We start from the raw sequence: 22,418 nt of genomic DNA on the forward strand, positions 1-22,418 counted from the left end.
TTGCTGTTGATCGAGAATAGACTCTTGGGCCAATAATTGACTGGGTAGGATTTATCCTGCTTTTTGTGACCAGGACATATCTGCACAATTTTCCACATTGCCAGCTAAATGCCAGTGTTCTGGTTGCATTAGAATAACGTGCAAAGGATACAGCTAAGGCAGATGTTGGTGCTGTGAATATGTCACTGGACTAGTAATCAAGAAGCCCAGACTAAGGCTCAGGGAGACATGGATTCAAATGCCATCACAGCATCTGGTGCGGTTAATAGTTCTCCCTTATCATAATGTGCATAAAGATTATTGTCAGTGATAAATTATGGTCCATATTGACCCAAACAGTCATTGTGCACATATACAGTAAGGTCTTTATTTAGCAAAAAACAAGATTTACAAATAAATTGATGACCTCCAGCTCTAACACAACAACCAATCCATTGAAGTTTACATATGAAATATCTTTAAATGTGTTTATTTCCATTCATATTCCACAGTATTCTCTCATTGTTGTTTAACAAACAAAGAACAAGTTAGCTTCAATGCATTTCTTACAATGGTTTACACTTTAATACAGATTCCACTTGTTTTTAAGCTCTGGAACGCTTTAGTTTACAATTATTTCAAATGTTTCCTCTAATCATAAGTTTGGTCTGCTCAGATACTTTACAATGGGTTGTTCACAGCAAACTTCAGGTAAGGTTCAGAAGTGAAGCAAGAGCAACTACAAATAATCTTTTTCCATAGAACTCCAGTAACAGCTCAAATGCTTTTCAAGTGGTCAGGACTAACATCTTGTTTATGTGGACTTTTGCAAGCAAAGTTACCTTTGAATTAACCGTACATGCATTGTTATTCCTGGTGACACATTTGCATTAATATTTCCGTACTACAAATTAATACAACAAAGCTTACTTAACTCTTTTATCAAAAATGCAACACTTTTATCTACCATAAAAATATTCCAAGTTTCAAGAGAAAATGTCAATTTTGTGTTTGTAAAATCTTTTAAAACTTTTTGTTTTACACAGAAGCCTTTGCAATGATTAAATGTTAATTGAACATTGCATGGTTTGAATATGCTTTATTAAAATGTGTTAATTAAAACTCCAACCCTTTGAGTGTTTATGTACAATAAAAGTGGCAATTTTAACCCTCCCCAATTCGCCAGAATGGTGCAGAAGAATCGTTAAAATGGAGCAGTTCCATTTCCCACTCGCCTGCAATCTTATCACTGCTGATTTTGGTGGAATGTGGGGCTCCTGCTGGATTCTGGCAGGGGCCTCATTAGTAAATGTAAATCGAGGTCCTACGGTATGGATGGGACCCCCTTGAAACTTCAGTCTCTCCAAAGTGGAGCACCAACCACAGCCAAATCAGCCTCCCACCGTACACCTCCCCCCTGCCCCTTTACCCCAGCTGAAGCTGCTCCACCAGGGTCTAGGTTAACCAGCTGACTGCAATACTCTCCCATAACCCCATTTCACCGCAAACCTTGCTGCCATCAGTCTTCTCTCAATACAGTTGCATGGTCTCCAGATTGCCTGATCTCTGTCTCACATTGGCTGGCTGCTACTTTCCAATGGAAATGCCTGAGCAGCCGGCTCACTCCTGTGTAAGATTGCCAACCATTCCTGCCAACCTCCTTCTGGTACTCAATGGCAATCCTACATGCCACATTCAAAATGGTATGGCTTGATTTTGCCAAGTCGAGAATTATTTGATCAGTGCCATTCCCTTCCAGAACTTTGGAAAGAAGCCAAAGATAAATGACGACATTGCGCACGATCTGACCAGCCGTTCACGCCATGCTGCCATTGAAGTGAGGTCGGAGAATTTGGCGCCCAGCCAAATCTCCATTCACTGCAGCGGGATGGGAAAATCCCACCAATGTGAATGTTGGTAAGATAAAACTTGGTTTTAATGTTAACATACAAAATGCAAACAGAATCTGTTACAAATATAGAAATTGCATGCATGGGTGCACGATGTAGAAAACTTGATAAATATGCCTTGTGTATTAGTGATCCTTCCAGATTTGGACCTTTCTAGCCTTGATCCTTGATCTATGCTGAGTCAACTGAATTCACCCAGGATAGCAGTCTGGTGCAGCAAATGGTGTTACTGCCTCTGGGCAACAAAAGGAAAAGTATCAGCTCGGGTTGGGCTCATCTTTAGAAAATGAAACTCTGTCAATGTTAGGGACAAATTTGATGTTTCCCTACAATTAAATGATTTAACCATGCAGTATTAATGTAACACATGGTCACCTGGAGCAAGCAACAAAAAAATAGAAAGACTTACATTTATGCAGCATTTCTCACAACCACCTGATGTCTCAAAGTGCTTTATAACCAATTAATTACTTTTGAAATGTAATGACGATTGCAGTGTAGGAAATGTGACAGTTAATACACACACAGCAAACTCCCATGGACAGCATTGTGATCATGACCAGATAATTTGTTTATTTTATGTGATGTTGTTTGAGGGATAACAAATGGCTGGGAAACCCAGGGTTAACTCCCCTACTTTTTTTTCAAAATAATGATATGGGAATTTTTGCATTCACCCAAGGGGAAGTGGGGCCTCAGTTTAATGTCTCACCCAAAAGACAGCACCTCCAACTGTGCAGTGTTCCTTCAGTAATATAGTGGAGTGTCAGCCTTGATTTAAGTACTCGAGCCCTGGAGTGGGATTTCAACCCAAAAGATTGCTACCCAATGAGCCATGGTTGATATTTCTGCTTGAAAATGCAGATTAAGGCTGTATGTCGAGAATAGGGCTCCAATTGCAAACTTCAGGTATAGATAGGTGAAAGCTTATGTTGGTCACGTGTGACTTAGACGTCCAAAGCATTGCGTGGCCTAACTAGTGGTCCTTAAGTAGGTGTTTCTCAAAACAAAACAAAGGAAACCCTTAACTTTTACATCTGTGGTGTGTGTTATTGTACTGGGGCCATAACAATTTCCATCCACTGCAGCTACTTCCAAGGTTCCTCCTGCTATTACATCTTCCCCACTTACCGACCAGCTCCACATGCAAACCAGCTCATTTCCCACCCTTCCAGATTGGTAACTTGCAACAGAGCATCAACAGCTCATGAGTCATGTGTAAATGAGATTCACTTCTGGCTCTAGCTTCAGGGGACTAGTGTGGACCGAAGAGCAGAGCAATTGCTCTGCCAACCTGACACTAATTGGGCAATCAAATTTCGTAGCCTAGGTTTTCAAAACTGAATGAAATATTTTCTAGCAGAATTCTATTGGACAGTTGCTTCAGAATTTTTAAGGTATGACCAGCAGTTTTCTGACAGTGCCTAATTTTGTATTGGTTTGGAGTGACATTCATAGCTGTTTTCTTTCTTGCATTTTAAGAAAACCTTTGGAACAATTTTTAAGCCTTCCAATTCCATTTTACCATTCAGTAAATAATTGCCTATATTCTCCATCCATTCCTTTTTGTCCCTTCTTGAATCCTATCCAAGTTACCAAACATTCAAAACCCTAGAACCTAAAACTCTGGGGTATGTCAGTAAATCCAATGTATAAAAATGCTCTAAATCAATAATGAGACCCTTACAATACAAAATAAAAAAATTAAATTAAAAATCAACCTGGCATTGTGCTCTGGATCACTCTACATCCCCTGCTATTCTTGTTGAATCCTACATTACTTTACAAAGTAGCAAGTAATTAGTAAGTAAGTTTTATTTCTGGAAGAAAGATCAAGCAAAAATAGAATCCCTATAGTGCAGAAGGAGGGCATTCGGCCCATCAAGTCTGCACTGACAACAATCCCCCCCAGGTCCTATTCCTGTAGCCCCACATATTTACCCTGCTAATCCCCTGACACTAGGGGTCAATTTAGCACAGCCAACCCACCTAACCTGCATATCTTTGGACTGCTCGAGGAAACTGGAGCACCCAGAAGAAACCCAGGCAGACATGGGGAGAATGTGCAAACTCCACACAGACAGTGACCCGAGGCTGGAATTGAACCCGGGTCCCTGGCGCTGTGAGGCAGCAGTGCTAACCACTGTGCCACTGTGCCACCCCAAAATATTTCCATCTTCAGCAGTATTGATGCTTTCTGCAAGAACATCAATGCTTTTCAAAGCTAAATTAAAGAAAAACTCTCTTAAGCGTAGAGAAAACTTGAAAAAGAAAATGGTAGAAATCAAAAAGATGCAAAAGATGAAAATATAGTCAAAAATCAAAATATCACAAATTCTGGAAATCTGGGACAAAAAACAAAAATTGCTGGAAATAATCATCAAGTCAGATACAATCTGTGGAGAAGAGAACAGCATCAACATCTCAGTTGAGCAGGTTTCACCTGCTCCCTTCCCACTGTCTGGGGCCCCAAACACCTCTTCCAGATGAAGCAAAGATTTACATATACTTCTTCCAAATTAACGCACTGTGGGGCGAATTTTACTATCCCGCTCGTCATGGGAATTGGAGCGGGTGAAGAGTGGACCATGGAAAGGTCCATTGACCTCGAGCGGGATTTTCCAGTTTCAAGGCAAACGTGACTGGAAAATCCCGCCCTGTGTGTTTGCTGCCAATGATGGAGTCTCATGTACATCGAGGAAACCCAACAGAAACTGGGTAATTGCTTTGCTAAACACCTCCATTCGGTTGACAAGCATAAATAACCGTATACCTCCGATTGCCCATCATTTTAATTTTCCTTACCATTCCCACTCTGATCATTCTGTCCTCGGCCTCCAATGATGTTAAATTAAGTCAAAGGAAGCTCAAAAAATACCATCTTATCTTTCAAAGTGAGTAAGAATAAGGAACCTTGGTTCTCGAGGGATATTGGAACTCTGATAAAGAAGAAGAGAGAGATGTATGACATGTATAGGCAACAGGAAGCAAATAAGATGCTTGAGGAGTATAAAAAGTGCAAGGAACTACTTAAGAAAGAAATCAGGAGGGCTAAATGAAGACATGAGGTTGCTTTGGCAGACAAGGTGAAGGATCATCCGAAGAGCTTCTACAGGTATATTAAGAGCAAAAGGATAGTAAGGGATAAAATTGGTCCTCTTGAAGATCAGAGTGGTCGGCTACGTATGGAACCAAAAGAAATGGGGGAGATATTAAATGGGTTTTTTGCATCTGTATTTACTAAGGAAACTGGCATGGAGTCTATGGAAATAAGGCAAACAAGTAGGGAGGTCATGGAATCTATACAGATTAAAGGGGAGGAGGTGCTTGCTGTCTTGAGGCAAATCAGAGTAGATAAATCCCCAGGACTGGACAGGGTATTCCCTCGGACCTTGAAGGAGACTAGTGTTGAAATTGCAGGGGACCTGGCAGATATATTTAAAATGTCGGTATCCACGGGTGAGGTGCCGGATGATTGGAGGATAGCTCATGTTGTTCCGTTGTTTAAAAAAGGCTCAAAAAGTAATGCGGGAAATTATAAGCCGGTAAGTTTGACGTCAGTAGTAGGTAAATTATTGGAAGGAGTATTAAGAGATAGAATCTACAAATATTTGGATAGACAGGGACTTATTAGGGAGAGTCAACATGGCTTTGTGCATGGTAGGTCATGTTTAACCAATCTATTAGAGTTTTTTCAGGAGGTTACCAGGAAAGTGGATGAAGGGAAGGCAGTTGATGTTGTCTACATGGACTTCAGTAAGACCTTTGACAAGGTCCCGCATGGGAGGTTAGTCAGGAAGGTTCAGTTGCTAAGTATACATGGAGAGGTAGTAAATTGGATTAGACATTGGCTCAATGGAAGAAGCCAGAGAGTGGTAGTGGAGGACTGCTTCTCTGAGTGGAGGCCTGTGACTAGTGGTGTGCCACAGGGATCAGTGTTGGGTCCATTGTTGTTTGTCATCTATGTCAATGATCTGGATGATAATGTGGTAAATTGGATCAGCAAGTTTGCTGATGATACAAAGATTGGAGGTGTAGTGGACAGTGAGGAAGGTTTTCAAAGCTTGCAGAGGGATTTGGACCAGCTAGAAAATTGGGCTGAAAAATGGCAGATGGAGTTTAATGTAGACAAGTGTGAGGTATTGCACTTTGGAAGGACAAACCAAGGTAGAACATACAAGGTAAATGGTAGGACACTGAAGAGTTCAGTAGAACAGAGGGATCTGGGAATACAGATACATAATTCCCTAAGAGTGGCGTCACAGGTAGATAGGGTCGTAAAGAGTGCTTTTGGTACATTGGCCTTTATAAATCAAAGTATTGAGTATAGTAGTTGGAATGTTATGGTGAGGTATAAGACATTGGTGAGGCCAAATTTAGAGTATTGTTTGCAGTTTTGGTCACCTAGTTACAGGAAGGATGTAAATAAGGTTGAAAGAGTGCAGAGAAGGTTTACAAGGATGTTGCCGGGACATGAGAAACTGAGTTACAGAGAAAGGTTGAATAGGTTAGGACTTTATTCCCTGGAGCGTAGAAGAATGAGGGGAGATTTGATAGAGGTGTATAAAATTATGATGGGTGTAGATAGAGTGAATGCAAGCAGGCTTTTTCCACTGAGGCTAGGGGAGAAAATAACTAGAGGACATGGGGTGAAGGGTGAGGGGGGAAAAGTTTAAAGGGAATATTAGGAGGGGCTTCTTCACACAGAGAGTGGTGGGAGTTTGGAATGAGCTGCCAGATGAAGTGGTGAATGCGGGCTCACTTTTAACATTTAAGAAAAACTTGAACAGGTACATGGATGAGAGGGGTGTGGAGGGATATGGTCCAGGTGCAGGTCAGTGGGACTAAGCACAAAAATGGTTCGGCACAGGCAAGAAGGGCCAAAAGGCCTGTTTCTGTGCTGTAATGTTCTATGGTTCTAATTCAGAACTTTATAGCCTTTGAATAAAATAGAATCAAAGAATCACTACAGTGCAGAAGGAGGCATTTGGCCATTCTGTGCGAATACTTCAATGTGAATGGTTGCTTGCCTGATGTCGTTCAGCATTGTTCTTCATTTCCTGGAGATACCCTAGATTTAAACAAGCATGAGAGACAGAGGAGGAAGCCATGTTTGAATCCCTGTAGGTCTCTTTGGTTGGGAGGAGGAGGAGGAGAGGGAGAGTGGTGCTGGGCATGGGTAGTAGGTTCCTCTTTTATTTGCCCCTCAACCTATTGGAAGCGTTCCCACCACCCCTCGCTTCCCCCCTCATTGGGTGCTCGTAATGTGGCCCTGCCAGAGCCTCTCAATCACCTCCCATCTAGGTCCAGTGACAATCATTGCTGAAGACCAGGTGCAATTCCAGTAATGGCCAAAGTTACTTTGAATTTTTATGGGATCTACACCCAGGCAATTTCTACTGCTCTTGTGTCCCAATCTGTACACTGACTAGCCTTTTGGAGAGATCATGAAGATATATATTAGGGAGTTGGAAGAAATTCAGTAGTCTGTTAAATTTGTTGTGTAATGAATGTGTGTTGGAGCATAAGGGGATTTTTGAAGTTAGATTTTTTTTACATCAAGCCATTGGCAGATTGTGGAGCTATATTGTATTGTATTCTCATCACCTACCAGATTTCATGACTGATTTCCTGAGCACTGCAGCTGATGGATTGGGAGAAACAGTCCTTAGTTTCATGGTTCAAACATATGCAGCACCCTGACTGTCGCGGCTTGCAACTAAACGAAACCCAGCTGCTTGGAATCATAAAATCCCGACAGTGCAGAAGGAGGCCATTTGGCCAATCGAGTCTGCATCAACCACAATCCCACCCAGGCCCTATTCCCGTCCCCCCTGCTAATTCCCTTGACACTAAGGTCAATTTAGCACGACCAATCAACCTAACCACACCTCTTTGGACTGTGGGAGGAAACCAGAGCACCCGGAGGAAACCCACGCAGACATGGGGAGAATGTGCAAACTCCACACAGACAGTGACCTGAGGCTGGAATTGACCCCGGATCCCTGGCTCTGTGAGGCAGCAGTGCTAACCACTGTGCCACCTTGCTGCCTTCTGAACTCACTGTTGAGTTTCAGCAATTTAGATCATCGTAACTGCTCTCAGTTTCTTCAGACAGCAACTCCATTTGATCCAATTCTGATGAAATGCCATTGACCTGAAACATTAGCTCTGTTTCTCTCTCTGCAGATGCTGCCTGATCTGCTAAGTATTTCCAGCAATTTCTCTTTTCATATCAGACTAAATTCACGTAACGCACACACCATTGCTTCTCCTGTCAGTTATTTACAGTAAAATCAAGATCAATTTCCAGAAATGCAGTTGCCAGAGATCAAAGTGTTGCTAGTTTATAAGATCTCAAGTTGAGATGGTCTTTGGGGTCAGATCCTAAAACACGAACCAGAATAAATAATTCACACGCTTATATTGTTCCAATCATGAATGCAAATCACAACTGCTGAGATGCATTGACTAATGTTGGCTCAACTACATCATACAGGTTACTTTATCTTTTTATAAACTTGGAGCAGCAGCTTGCCAAGAGTAGCAATGTACATAGACCCTGCATTGTATGGCACATGTATATGTATATATATATGGAGACAAGTATCATGGCATCTAAGTTTTGGAAGATGCCAGTAAACTCTATGTTTGCAGCCAACGTAATGAGGCCACACAAAGATATAAAACTAAATATTGGTACATCATTTGCAAATATCTGGTTGGAACATCTGTGTAACCTAATTCAGGCTGTCATTTGTATGTCGGCATTAATAGTGCTCCATGAACAGTGACATGGTAAAATCATGAAGCGAATTGGATATTTTGGAGCTCCTTATTCATATTGCAGCCAACATAATGTGGGTGAATTTCCTTGGGGGTTTCTCCCACTCTGCTGCCAGGGTGTCATTAGAAACCTGTCAGAAGTTCTGTTAATGAACGCAAACTGGGTTTCCACCAAACCTCTGCCAACGTTACGGTGGCGAAGCAGAATCCTCTGAGGGAATTTATGCCAAATGTTATTCCACTGTCATATCGTGACTTTGGTTAGTCCTTGGAGGAGTGAATGCAGTCAAAGCCATTTTGAATTTATCTGCTTGGCCTGGGGTTTTCACACCAATGTCAGGAAATGTAAGTTGCATTGATAGCATTATAGGTGTGACACTTATTATCGTAAACTGTAGCTAATTGGTCATGATAAGCAGATAGACTTTAAGGCAGGTTTCAGACAAATTTCACTGCATGTGCAATACCATAACCATTATTTCCTTTTAACATTAAAGGCTATACTTGCACTCTTTGAAACATTAGAACATATTGATAACCTAGAATGATTATGAGATAGACTAACTGAGAGATAAGACAACAGCATAAGCTTAAGCACACATTTAAGAATCATTATCTGAATTATGATTTAGGATTGCTACTCAATATTAATTCTGGGCATCTAATTTTTTTTTACAGAATGTAATGTTTAATTTCAAGGCGAGCTTATTCAGTCTTGACTTTGTTTCAGTTCCAACAGCTGTCTTGCATGACTGTTCTAGCTCATTCCATACATTCAGAATGAAGTATTAACCTACCTTGCTTGCAAGCAAATTAAGGAATAGTTTGCTGTTGATTATCAGGGTGTTCAATGGCCAGTGTATATTATATTTTCAAATGTTTAGCTTAAGGTACTCATTATTGATGAGAATAAATTTATGAATTGATTCAAATTTACAGTTTTGCAAGGTAATCCTTATGTGTATCTTATTCACAAATAGTCATTCTCAACTCATTCTTACTCGATCAAAATTGCGATGTTTCTGTGACAACTACAAAGTCTGTTTTATCAGCGTCAAATGCCCCGTTGAGATATGCTTCTTTCATCCTTGTCTCACTTTTATTAGATGAAGAAGTTTCCACAGCAAATGGATTCACTATATTGATGCCACCTTGGGGATCCCCCTGGTGTAATTCTTTCCGGGACAACTTCTCCACAATTCCAGCTCCAAAAGAATCTCCAAGTACATTCACCATAGTCCGAAACCGATCCCTGAAGAAACACAAAGAGCACACAGACTGAGTATTTGTACACAATGAGGCTGTCTACTGTTGACCATCCTGTCTTTAAAAGTATATGTTCTTGAAGTAATCTGAACATCCACGATCTTTTGGAATAACCTATGCAAAATACTCTGAAATATAATTCTCTCTGTTTCGTTTATGCTATCAATTTCTCAGTTTCCAAAAGCACTCTTTGGCAAACAGAGATTGTTACAAATATTTGACTTTGAGTTGCTATTCTTTTCGCTAGCCCCTTCCAGAAGTGAATCTCATGTCTCCAATGACCGGACTGGACTTTCTGCTGCTTAGTAATTAGTTAAACAATAACGCTACTGCAATCTTCCACACATCACCATGTACATTCACATACCTTTAGGAAAAAGATCCGAGCAATCCAATAGATAGGTTTTATTTTACATATAACCATATATAAACAGAATACAGTTCTCACAGTGACATTCACAAATTTTGTTCCATAGAAATAAAAAGAATGTACATGTTATTGACACTCCTGTTCAAAATGAAACCTTGAAGCTTACTAATCAACAACTTAAATAATTTTCCATTTTAATTGTAAACTCCATGGGCTTGGGCAACCAATCTGCCCAAGAGACTGGTATAGAGAAAAAGATAGTTGTTGTATGTTGTATGTTCAGTAGGCCTCACAAAAGACATCCTGAGTCTTGTATGGTTGAACATTAACTGTTTATTGATAACACACAACTATGTACATATATGCAAAGTGTAGCCCAAGCTACGAGCTAACTCCATGCTTGCTTCTAGACAGAGACCACAGGTATCAGGGTATCAATAGCAATAGCTAATGGGACTGGGAAACAGTACCATCCACAATGTGATGCAAAGAGACACATGAACTAAGACTAGGGTTAGTTTTGGACTGGACAGAGACCTGTGGTCTCTGTCCAGTCCAAAACTAACCCTAGTCTTAGTTCATGTGTCTCTTTGCATCACATTGTGGATGGTACTGTTTCCCAGTCCCATTAGCTATTGCTATTGATACCCTTATAATACACCTTCACCAAGTACTTACCCAATGTACATTACAATTGTGCTACCCCTTCTCCCCCTGTCAAGTCTCTGACTTTATAAATTCAGACAGTTTGGAAACTTGACAATTCATCCAGACCTTGTCCTGGTCCTATTTAGAGGAGTGGTAGACTGTTGATTTGGGAAACCTTTGTTGATTCAGAGTTTGAGTTGCAGTCTGTGTTTCTAGCCTTTTGTGACCTTTTAATATGATTTTCCCATTGCTTGGAATTGAATTTCTCTTTATCAACTCCCCATCTGTTATACTTGGGGACGACCAGCTTATCTCATTCTTTCCAAAGAGTGTGTTCACTCCATTCATTCATGGTAGGAACCTGTTTTTTCTTTACTGTGTAGCCCACTGTGATCTTTGTGGGAGTCCAAGGTGTCTCTCCCCGTCGTTTGGATGTTCCTCTGCAATGGGCTCACCTCAGTTTGGATTTTATCGCAACACTGTGTTCTTCTATGTGTCTCCTGTGCCTCAACTGAGGTATGCTCAGGCGAATTGGTGGTTGCTAGTTTGTTGCTCCAGCATTGTCTTGCAGTTTTGTAGATTGACTGGAGGTTGCAGTGTCTTTGGCATGATGTTTACAAGTAGTGTGCCATTGGAACCTGAGGTTGGGCCCCATTCTTCTGTTGCTGGTCATTTTCCTGCATGTCTTCCACTCATGGCACAAGGGTAATTCTCTGAAAATTTGGCTGATCTGACCATTTTGTCACCTGCAAAGAAATTGGACAAACTGACTTTGAAGAGTGAAAATAATTCAGAGCTGAAGTCCCAGCTGAGAGTCTCTTTACTGGTCGGCCTTTTAGGAATTTGCAGTTCCATGTAGTTGATGACAGAGGATGTCTCGACATCTTCTGTTGTTTTCAGGGGATTAAGGGAAACACAGGCATCACGGCTCAAGAGAGAAAAAGCATTGATTTTGATGACATGCATAGAGAACATCTGCTTGTCGCCATATCTTAGTTGTTCGAGGGTCATGCCTATAATTGGAAGTCAGGTTCCTTCAGTGATGTGTATGTCAATCATATCCAGAGGGCTCTCAGTTGTGGTTCCTTAGCTGAGAGAACTCTAACACTGGCTCCTGTGTCCAATTTTAAGTCGGTGAGGGGACTGTTTAGTGAGAGGTCCACATTCCAAAATGAGAATCCAGGATCCTTGACCTCACCCAAGAAGCGAGATTGGGTCTCTTCCTGGTGTGGCACCTGTATCGCATGGATTTTCTTGAGATCCTGGTCCATCTGGGTACCTGAGCTTTTCATAGCTTTCCGAAATGGTCCATGCTCTTACGGTTGAAACAATGCACTGGGATTGCTGGACATTGTTCTCGTCTGGGATTTTGTTTGGCTCCACAGCAATGACATGGTCACTCAGCCTCTTGTGGTTGGTTTGGGCGTTCCTTGGCCTGGAGTCGCTCTGCCCCTCTATTGCTTTCTTAGCTGGATAGCTGGGGTTGCTCTGTACCTTGGTTTGCCTTCACCATGTAAAATGGATCAGTCCTGTTGGCGGATTTCAGACTGTATGACTATTTGGATGACATTTCTAGGGCAGGATTTTCCAGCCGAGCTCGCCCCAAGACCGGAAAATCCTGCTCAAGGTCAATGGACCGTTGCATGGTCCTGTCCTGCCTGGTACGATTCCTGTGGCGGGGAGGGCAGAAAAATTCCGTCCAAAGTGCATGTCATCAAAATCAATGCTTTTTCTCTCTTGAGCAGTGATGCCTGTGTTTCCCTTAATCCTCTGAAAACAGCAGAAGATGTCGAGACCTTTCTTGGTCCATAATATCTCTGAAAGGGCAGTCTGCCACTCCGACAACAATTCTGTCTCTTATGAGTTCTGTCTTAGGGTCATCTCCGTAACAGCCTTCAGCCAATGCATATTGTTTGTTTATAAAAGAGGTAACCAGTTTATCAGGTTGTTGTACACCTTTGTGGAATTTTGCTCTCTCTAAACTTTTGTTGCTTCTTCGATTAAAATATGTATTGAATGATTTTAGAATTTCATAAAATTTATCTGAGGATTTGTTTATTCCTTACGTTGTAATAATATCATCGACAATCAGCTATTATTAAAAACCTTATCACAGAATTTTACCGCCCCGCCCGCCACGGAATCGGAGCGAGCGAGTGGCAGATAATGGAAAGGTCTGTTGACCTCGGGCGGGAATTTCTGGTCTTGCTCGAGCGAGGCCGTAAAATCACGCCCTCTTTCTCAAGGCACTCTTTCTCACGCATCTTCACACCAACCTGTTCTTCCCTTTGGAGAACAGTGGCAGACGAAGGATTTCTAACCTGACTATCAGCCTATTGAACATTCCTTCCATGGCCAACAGATCCTGGCATCGGACTCGAACCTGGTGCTTCTGGTCCAGTAGTAGAGGCGCTACACAGCACCAAAAGCTCCTAACTGGGCATTTAGATAAATTCAAGGAAATCCAGCAGAGTCAATATGGTTTTGTGATAGGGATATCATGTTTAACCAGTTTGCTCATGAGGAAGTAACATGTGCTGTGGATAAAGGGGATCATGTGGATGTACTGCACTCAGATTTTCAGAAGGCATTTGACAAAGTGCCTCATCAAAGGTTATTGCAGAAAATAAAAGCTCATGGTGTAGGGGGTAACATATTGATATGGATAGAAGATTGGCTAGCTAACATGAAACAAAGTGGGCATAAATGGCTTATTTTCTGGTTGGCAGAATGTGATGAGTGGTTTTCCCAAGTGCTGGGGCCTCGACTCTTTATTATTTGGTAAATGATTTGGAAGATGTGTGAAAACGTGGGGTTGTCCATTTTGGCAGAATGAATCAAAAACAGCATTTTGTCTAAATGTTGGGAGATTGCAGAGCTCTGAGGTGCAGAGGGATCTGGGTGCCCTGATGCATGAATCATAAAACTTAATCTTGCAGGTGCAGTAAGTAATTAACAAAGCTAATAGAATGTTATAGTTTATTGTGAGAGGAATTGAATCCCGGACTGGGGAGTTATGCTCCAGTTATGCAGGCCATTGGTGAGGCCACATCTGGAGTATTATGTACAATATTGGTCTCCTTATTTAAGGAAAGGTGAAAATGTGTTGGAAGCAGTTCAGAGGAGGTTTACTAGATTAATACTAGGAATTGGTCTGATGAGGAAAGGCGGACAGGCTGGGCTAGTATCTGCTGGAGTTTAGAAGAGTAAGATTTGACTTGATTGAAACATAGAGGGATCCATAGAGGGATCCATAGATTATAGAAAGGATGTTTCCTCCTCTGGGAGAGTCTAGAATTAGTCTATAATTTAGTTACTGCTAAAAAATAAGGGGTTACCCACTTAAAAGAGAGATGAGGATTTTTTTTCTCACAGAGGGTTGTAAGACTTTGGAATTCTCTTCCTCAAAATGTGATTAAGGCAGAGTCTTTGAATATCTTCAATCAGAGTTAGATAGATTCTTGATATGCAAGGGGGTGAAAGGTCACTGAGGTAGGCAGGAATGTGGAATTGAAGTTAAAATGAGATCAGCTATGATCTCATTGAATGGCGGAACAGGCTGAAGGGACAAAGTGGCCTCCTTCTACACCTAACCCGTACTTTCAAACCTATTGAATGAAGTAGTGTATTCACTTGTTCAGCTTCTTTATTTTTATTTAACCTGAAGCTATCATGTACTTTAAGACTCTTTTCTGCCAAAGCCCCAATTTTGGGTGGAATTCTCCCAAAGAAGTTCTAAGTTTCAAATTTGTGGGAAAACCGGAATAAATCACGCTGTTTTTTTCCAGTGGGAGTTCACACCAGAATCTCCCACACTCTGTGCAATGCAGAGGCCACCAGTGTGAAGATCATTAAATTTCAGGGGGCGGAGCCTATTCACACTGGAGAGGCTGAAATCAGCGAGTCTCTGTGCATGCGCAGTGGCCCTGAACTGTCGGCCTGCCCATTTGCTGGCCAGCTTGATTGCTGGCCAGCCCGGGACCCTTGCAGTGCTGCCCCTCCCTCCCCCCGGTCTGATCGTGGCCCCCCTAACCATTCCCGGGCCAGCCTCGACCCCCATTGTCCCAGACGGTCCCAATCTCCAGCATCTGCCCAGCAGTGATGACTTCCCCACACCCCAGCAGGCACCTCCTAGCCTGCCCCATCTCTAGTTGCCCCTAAAACAGATTTACTCCCCCCACAGAAGTTCCCACCCCCACCCCCCTGCTCGTCCCAATCGCTGGCCTCCCTCCTGCCCCCATTAATCCCCATGTAGTGTAAGAAGTCTCACAACACCTATGCAGAATGGCAGTGGGACCCCCCCCACCGCCACTGCTTGCCTCTAAGCCCTGCCCCCACCATTCCCCGCCTCATAGGCCCCATCCCCTTGGCACTGCCTGATGCCTGACGGACAGTGTCAAGATGCCCCCTGGACATGGGCACTTTGCACTTTGGACAGTGCCAGGGGCACAGGCTGGCAGTGCCAGGATGCCCATGCCCAGGGGGCACCACTCCCCAGCCGCCCAACCCCCAACCCCCTGAGGAGGCCCAATTGCCCACCCTTCACTCTCGTGGGGTCGGGCTGCCAGCTCCCCGAAAGTGGGGAGCTACTCTGAGCCCTGGCAGGGTGGGAGATGCCTGCAGGCCCGGAGACTTCTGCCCGCTAATCACATTAAAATGAAATGTAAAGTATTACCTGATGTTTCCGCTGGTTTCCAGCGTGAATCAGATGGCACCGGAAATCTGGCGCAGGGAGATGCACGCGCGGCGGGAATGCATGCGTGAATTCTGCACATGCCCGGTGCGAGACTCTCCCATCCCGCTATGCTAGAAAATTAGCGCAGCGGGGTGGGAGAATCACCCCCTTTGTGTTTAGTCTGAAATTGGTCTGTGAATGTTGATTTGTTGCCCATGGTTGCTTTAAACTTCAGGTGGGTGGAGCTTTAAATGCTGTGCAGATTTTAAAGTTGGCATTGCAGAAACCATTTTTTCAGAGTCTTCCTGTGCTGGTCGTGTTTTAGCAGGTTCCCATGGTGACGGCAGTTCTGACATCATTGGTGTTTAGTTTTTTTGCAGCAATTAGCAAATTACTGATTTGGGGTCTTCCCTGCTATATTGGAGGATTTTCGGGAATTGTACAATTGATTCCTGGCTTTGACTGAGATTTCTAAACCTTCTCCTTCTCCTTTGGCATGTCAGCTACAACTCTCACCAACTTTTACAGCTGCACCACAGAAAGCATTCTTTCTGGTCGTATCACAGCTTGGTATGGCTCCTGCTCTGCCCAAGACCGCAAGGGACTACAAAAGGTCGTGAATGTAGCCCAATCCATCACGCAATCCAGCCTCCCATCCATTGACTCTGTCTACACTTCCTGCTGCCTTGGAAAAGCAGCCAGCATAATTAAGGACCCCACACACCCCGGACATACTCTCTACCACCTTCTTCTGTCGGGAAAAAGATACAAAAGTCTGAGGTCACGTACCAACTGACTCAAGAACAGCTTCTTCCCTGCTGCCATCAGACATTTGAATGGACTTATCTCGCACCAAGTGATCTTTCTCTATACTCTAGCTATTACTGTAACACTACATTCTGCACCCTCTCCTTTCCCTCTCTATGTACAGTATGCTTTGTCTGTAGAGCGCGCAATAAACAATACTTTTCACTGTATACTAATACATGAGACAATAATAAATCAAATCAAATCCTTTTCTTACAACAAGCTCAGTTGCTATGTGGAATGGAACCGATTCTGACCCTGGGCTGACTATGGTGTTTTCGGAAACAGTCTGACTTTCTGTTTCAGCACTGAAGCTTTTCAAACTTTTCGTGGCTTAGAAGTGAATTTTTTGCTCAGCTCTGCTAGGCCCGTTGACGAGGGAAAGAAGATGCCACAAATTCAAGGGCTACCCACTTTCCTCGATGAGATTGAAACCAGAAGATGCAGGCTGTTGGCTGCTGGTGTTAGAAATCTTTCCAAATGTCATACTTGCCAAGTTCTAGGGGAGTGGAATCAGCACTTAAGAGTCACCATTTCACCCTCATGATTGCAAACCAATGCTGCAAAAAATACAATTGTCTGGCCAGGACAGACAAGGTAACACAATGGTCATTATCCTCTTTTTTTCCCTTGAGAACTCCTACTACCACACTATTCTTTAACTTCTAAATGTAAAATACATTGAATTTTTCACAAAGAATAAGGGCATTAATTTGGAATTTTAGAGAATGACTATCCATTTCCCTAACTGCAATTACTGACAACTATAAAATATCCTCCTTTCACTTTAACAAGCTGATACCATTATTCTATGACTTCAACTTTCCTTTGCCACTTGGCATGCAGCCATCAAATGCCAGCCTTCACCTATTTTACTAATGTACAGTGGTCCAAAATGCCATTGTGTGTTGTCTTCTAGGGTATGGTTACTTGCAGACATCAGATGAGTTTTCCTTTGGAACGCCACACTTACAAAACCTTACAGGTGATATGAGGCTACCCAGAAACCAGCACTAGACAGGCAGTTGATAGCAAACCTTCCTGAGAAGAAGGCCACCTCAATCCCATCAGACTTTTGTTGATGAGTAGCCAACCCTTTTGAATGGCCATCATTCTACAACCAGGAGAATTAAGAAGTAAACAGGTAAAATAAAGGACCATGCAACTATTCAGGAGAAAGCACAGTGTAGAAAATATTGGTTTCTTTTCACTTAGTGTTCATTGTATATTAATTGTATTTAATTGTATGCAGGTGGTGGCATTAAGTGGTGCCCCCATAAAAAAGAACAGACTGAAATTATGATTGTTGGGTGAGGAGGTCCATGCTTGTAACATGTATCTCTATAAATAAAGGCTTATGAAAATACATAAAGATTGGCTCCTGTTCTATCCTTCACCACCTGTCTTTTTGGAGTACATCACCAAGGACTTTATTGAAATAGAACGTGCACTGACATTGGGCTTTGTTATTCATTGCAAATTGAGTCAGTCTGGGAAATGTTACACTTATTTGATGTTGGCATCAGAAATCAGACAATGATTATTGACATGCTCATGCAGAGGTTAAGTCTGTTGACATTTTGCAAGATCTGTGGTGGACTGAGGAAATTATCATTTAGTTGGAGGTGGGGAGAACCACTTGCATACAATTAAATACAATTAATAAAAAATGATATCAAAGGTCAACACCACTATTATTCAGAAAAGAAGAGTTCAATAATGAAATGTGCTCTCGTGTCCTGTGGAACAATAGCTGCACATTTCAAGTGCCGGTCACTGTGACATTTACCTCCATTAACTATGCGCGTTGCTCGAGCTACTTCCCCATAAATGTTAACAGCTAGATCTTTGAGAACGGAGTCGTTGCAAAGGTGCAGCAAGATACAAATATATATGATGTGGCAGGCCAACCTGTCTATGGAGCAACAGCTTTCTTTTAAGACCATGCCTTCAAATGTAACGGAGGACTTGTGGTAGTGCTGCTCTGCTCCTGTTATTCATTAACCATGGGACAATGGTAAGCTTTGTCACCCAGAAGCTATGTGTGGTGAACCACTATAATACTGTCTGTATATGGGATATGCCTGGGCACGCCCCTACTGCCTCAATCCAGGGCTCCGCCCTCCTCGGGGTATAAAGGTGGCTGCTCTCCGCCCCTTTTGCCTCAGTTCGGGTTAGCCCTCGGTTTGGGACTGCTTCTGTTCTTGTTAATAAAAGCCTGTTGTTTCGCAACATCTAGTCTTTGCGTAAATCAATGGTACATCAATATGTGTTGGCATATTTGGTTTCCCTGGAGCAGAATGGCTAAATGTTGATAGATGAATGCAACTCTGAGCAGATTTCAAATTGACATTTTGGCATATACTATATATTTTAAATTCATTTATTAGTGTCACAAGTTGGCTTACATTAAACTGCAATGGAGTTACTGTGAAAATCCCTGTGTCACCACACTCCGGCGCCTGTTTTGGTACACTGAGGGAGAATTTAGCATGGCTAATTCACCTAACCAGCATGTCTTTTGGACTGTGGGAGGAAACCAGAGCACCTGGAGGAAACACACGCAGACACGGGGAGAATGTGCAAACTCCACACAGACAGTGGCCCAAGCTGGAAATTGAACCTGGGTCCCCGGCGCTATGAGGCAGCAGTGCTAACTACTGTGCCACCGTGCTGCCCTAGTACAATGACAAAGTGGAAGACCTTCCTTTTTAAGGAAGTTTGCAAATCAACATGGGCACCATTGGCTGCGTGTTGGACTATAGGTAGCAACCTCTAAAACCTGGATGGCCCTATTTGGTTGCTGCTTTTCTATGATGTCTTCCCCACCTGTTGTGTAAAGTGACTCTGGCACCTGAAAAATGCCTGTGCATCCGGCAGGCTGACTAATTTTAGAGAGTATCCCATGGCATAACAGAAATTTGACATAAATACTGATCCCAAAAACACACTGCCTCACTGAATGATGTGATATTTGACCTGCATGCTCTAGAATTATTATCATAGTATCCATACACTGTAGAAGGAGGCCATTCAGCCCATTGGGCCTGTACCAACCGACAACACTCCCACCCAGGCCCTATCCCCATAACTCTATGTATTTACCCTGCTAATCCCCCTGACACTAAGGGGCAATTTAGCATGGCCAATCAACCTAACCACATCTTTGGACTGTGGGAGGAAACCAGAGCACCCGGAGGAAATGCACGCACACTTGGAGAGAACATGCAAACTTCGCATAGACAGTGACCCAAGGCCAGAATTGAACCCTGGCGCTGTGAAGCAGTAATGCTAACCATTGTGCCATCGTGCCACCCATAATCTGAAATAAAAACAGTAAAAACAGTATTATCTTAACTAAAAAAACAGTAAAAATGGTACCATCGATAACATGCATCTTGACCACTGAAAACAATTCTCTTTTCCATTTCAAAATTATGATTAAAATAGATATTTTTCCTGAAAGAAAGGATTTTGTTATCTTCATGGATACTTACAGAAGCCAATCCACAGCGATGATCAGAGTGACGTCATTAGCAGGTAAGCCAACTGCAGTAAGAACAATCACCATGGTGACCATTCCAGCCTGAGGGACTCCAGCTGCTCCTATACTGGCTGCCGTTGCTGTAACACTAGAAAGAAACAAGACATTTTAAAGTTAATAGAGAAACAGTATTGTGATTATTCTCTACCTTGTTTGTTGCTTTTACCTCTGCCAGAAAAAATGTAAAATGCTGTCGCAGTTTGTCCACACGTAGCCCGTCTACCCTGAGGGGCTCGGTGGGTCATTACACAGGCCGGTACGACATTGAGACTGGGAGTTCCCTGGTTTGTGGCGTTCAGTCAGTCAGGGGAAAAAGATGGGAATGTCATTATTAGCCCAAAGGGTTCTTAGAATAACAAGGAGAAATGTCTAGGGTTGCTGTTCCCGATCCTATCCAGTAATTTCACTGGAAGCGGGAACTGGATAAAGATTCCATTATTCAGCCATCTGTTTCTTTGGATCAATAATCCCTTTAGTTCAATCGTTCATCAGCACTCATTGTTCAGGTTTACGCATGAAGAATAGGCATTTCTTTAGGTACCAACGCGCCAGAACATAAGAAGGGGGACTGGGGAGAATAATCAGGGGAAATACTAGAGCAAGAACAAAAATTCTTCTGTCTAAAACAATAATTGTCTTACGATTTCAGTTGAACGGTTTAGTTACCTTTTCGTTTATACTCTACCCGAGGGTAGTTCAAATAAATTAAGAAGATTGTAGATTCTATAATCATTAATTATTGTACCAAAAGATAGAGAACAATGATTGCCATATTTTATTTCTTAATTAAGAACCATGGAATTGGACAACTTTCACCGAGTAACTATGGTATCATGGGGTGATTTGAACTTGCTGAGGCCAATGGGGATGAGACAGTAGCATCTCTAACATTTCAATGCTGCCCTTCCTGCCTCATTCCCAGTCAGATCCTCTCTGCTACCATTCGCACAGTATCTTCACAAGGGTGGCCTTGATGCCTGCCCAAAGTAGGTCAGAGCCTCGTTGAAATATGGAACCTGTGCTTCTATAGTATCAACAAGACACTGACACCATTTTTACACTTGCAAGTGGAAATGATTGGCAGTTGCTACTAGACAGAAGCTGAAAACTGTTAATGATTCCAATTGTGAAAAAATGGAGGTGTGGGTGGAATTTTACGAAGCCCACTGTAGTATAATAGGTTAATGGCGATTATACTATTGGCTATAGCACATCATTGATAATGCAGATCACATGCAACTGGAACCCGAGACAAGGAGGTTCTAATGAAGATCTGCTAAAGTCTGTCTCCATAAATAGTCAATGAATGTTCATCAATTTCCACAACATGGTTTCCAGCTCTCTTCTATCCAGGCACCCAGAGTCTGGTTGTGACATTATTTTACATGATGGCAGCAGTCTGCGAACTGTTTCCCAAAGATCCCCGTCAATGCCGATAAAGGCGGGAGCAGTGAAAGTCATTGGCCTGGTAGAGCACACTTGGGAAATGCCTGCAGCATCAATCGGAGCAACTAACTGTTATTGGAGTTCCACAGCCAAATCCAAGTACCGACAGATATAGAGAAAGTCTTACCAACGCTTGAGCTCCCGGATATCATGGAGGGCCCCAACCAATCTGGAGGCTGGAGATACTGGCGTTGCTGATTCAGTCAACACTGGTCTGCTGCTGGACTTGCTCAGAAACCACAGTGAGGAACATATTTCCCATGAAAGGTCCAGTGAAACCTATGTGTAATTGGGACCATGGCCAGCCTGTCCACTCCCATGGATGCAAATTTTGCTTGGGGCAGCAATGACTGCTGAGTCTGACAACGCGGGTATTGGCTGACCATTCTTTCAATTTCCTTGTGGATGCCAGGTCACCCAGCATGGCTTTGGGCCAATGCCTTCATCCTGCTCTGCCCAGGGTGTGCATCATGCAGCTCCTGTAGTAAAGGCCATCGCCCCTGTCACAATAACATGATCTCCCCACAATAACACGCCACCCTCACATGTTATCTCCTTCCTACGTTATAGATAGAGTCCGATCTGCTCCGACTTGTCATTGTGCCAACCTTCAAGCACCATCTTCTTAATTTTGGAGAACAATGGATCTCTATCGTTCCACGACTTTATATGGCCAGCTGAGACTGACAATGCCTCGAGAAGGTGCAATGCCAACAATATTTCTTGTGGATACTCTGTGCAGCAGAGGGAGGCAGCTGAGTGTATCCTCATTTGAAATTTACATCCATGGTCTATGCCGGAAGGAATAGCTGTATGCAGCCAACAGCAAGACCCATCTCTATACTCGCGCAGCGGCAATCGGTGGCACAGGCTTATCCTCTCGGAATAACCTCTAGTGGCTTGTGATCCAATACAATGGTGAAGTAGCCCCCATATATATATATATATCACAGCATAGGTTATCGCGGGGCTCGGCTTTGTCAATTT

At 42.8% G+C, this 22,418-nt stretch overlaps 1 protein-coding gene across 1 annotated transcript in view; it reads right to left on the reverse strand.

Annotated features, from left to right (window-relative positions):
* Positions 1–9,680: 9,680 nt before the first annotated feature.
* slc1a1 (solute carrier family 1 member 1) overlaps positions 9,681–22,418 on the reverse strand; it is a 90,767-nt gene continuing 78,029 nt past the window's right edge. Inside the window, exons 12-13 of the mRNA XM_078213859.1 lie at positions 19,939–20,073; positions 9,681–9,927 (exon numbers count right to left, since the gene is read on the reverse strand). Of these exons, the coding sequence (XP_078069985.1) occupies positions 9,681–9,927; positions 19,939–20,073 (382 nt within the window). The remainder of the gene's footprint in view (positions 9,928–19,938; positions 20,074–22,418) is intronic.

The sequence above is a fragment of the Mustelus asterias genome, chromosome 6 (genome assembly GCF_964213995.1).
Source record: "Mustelus asterias chromosome 6, sMusAst1.hap1.1, whole genome shotgun sequence".
NCBI classification, from domain to species: Eukaryota; Metazoa; Chordata; class Chondrichthyes; order Carcharhiniformes; family Triakidae; genus Mustelus; species Mustelus asterias.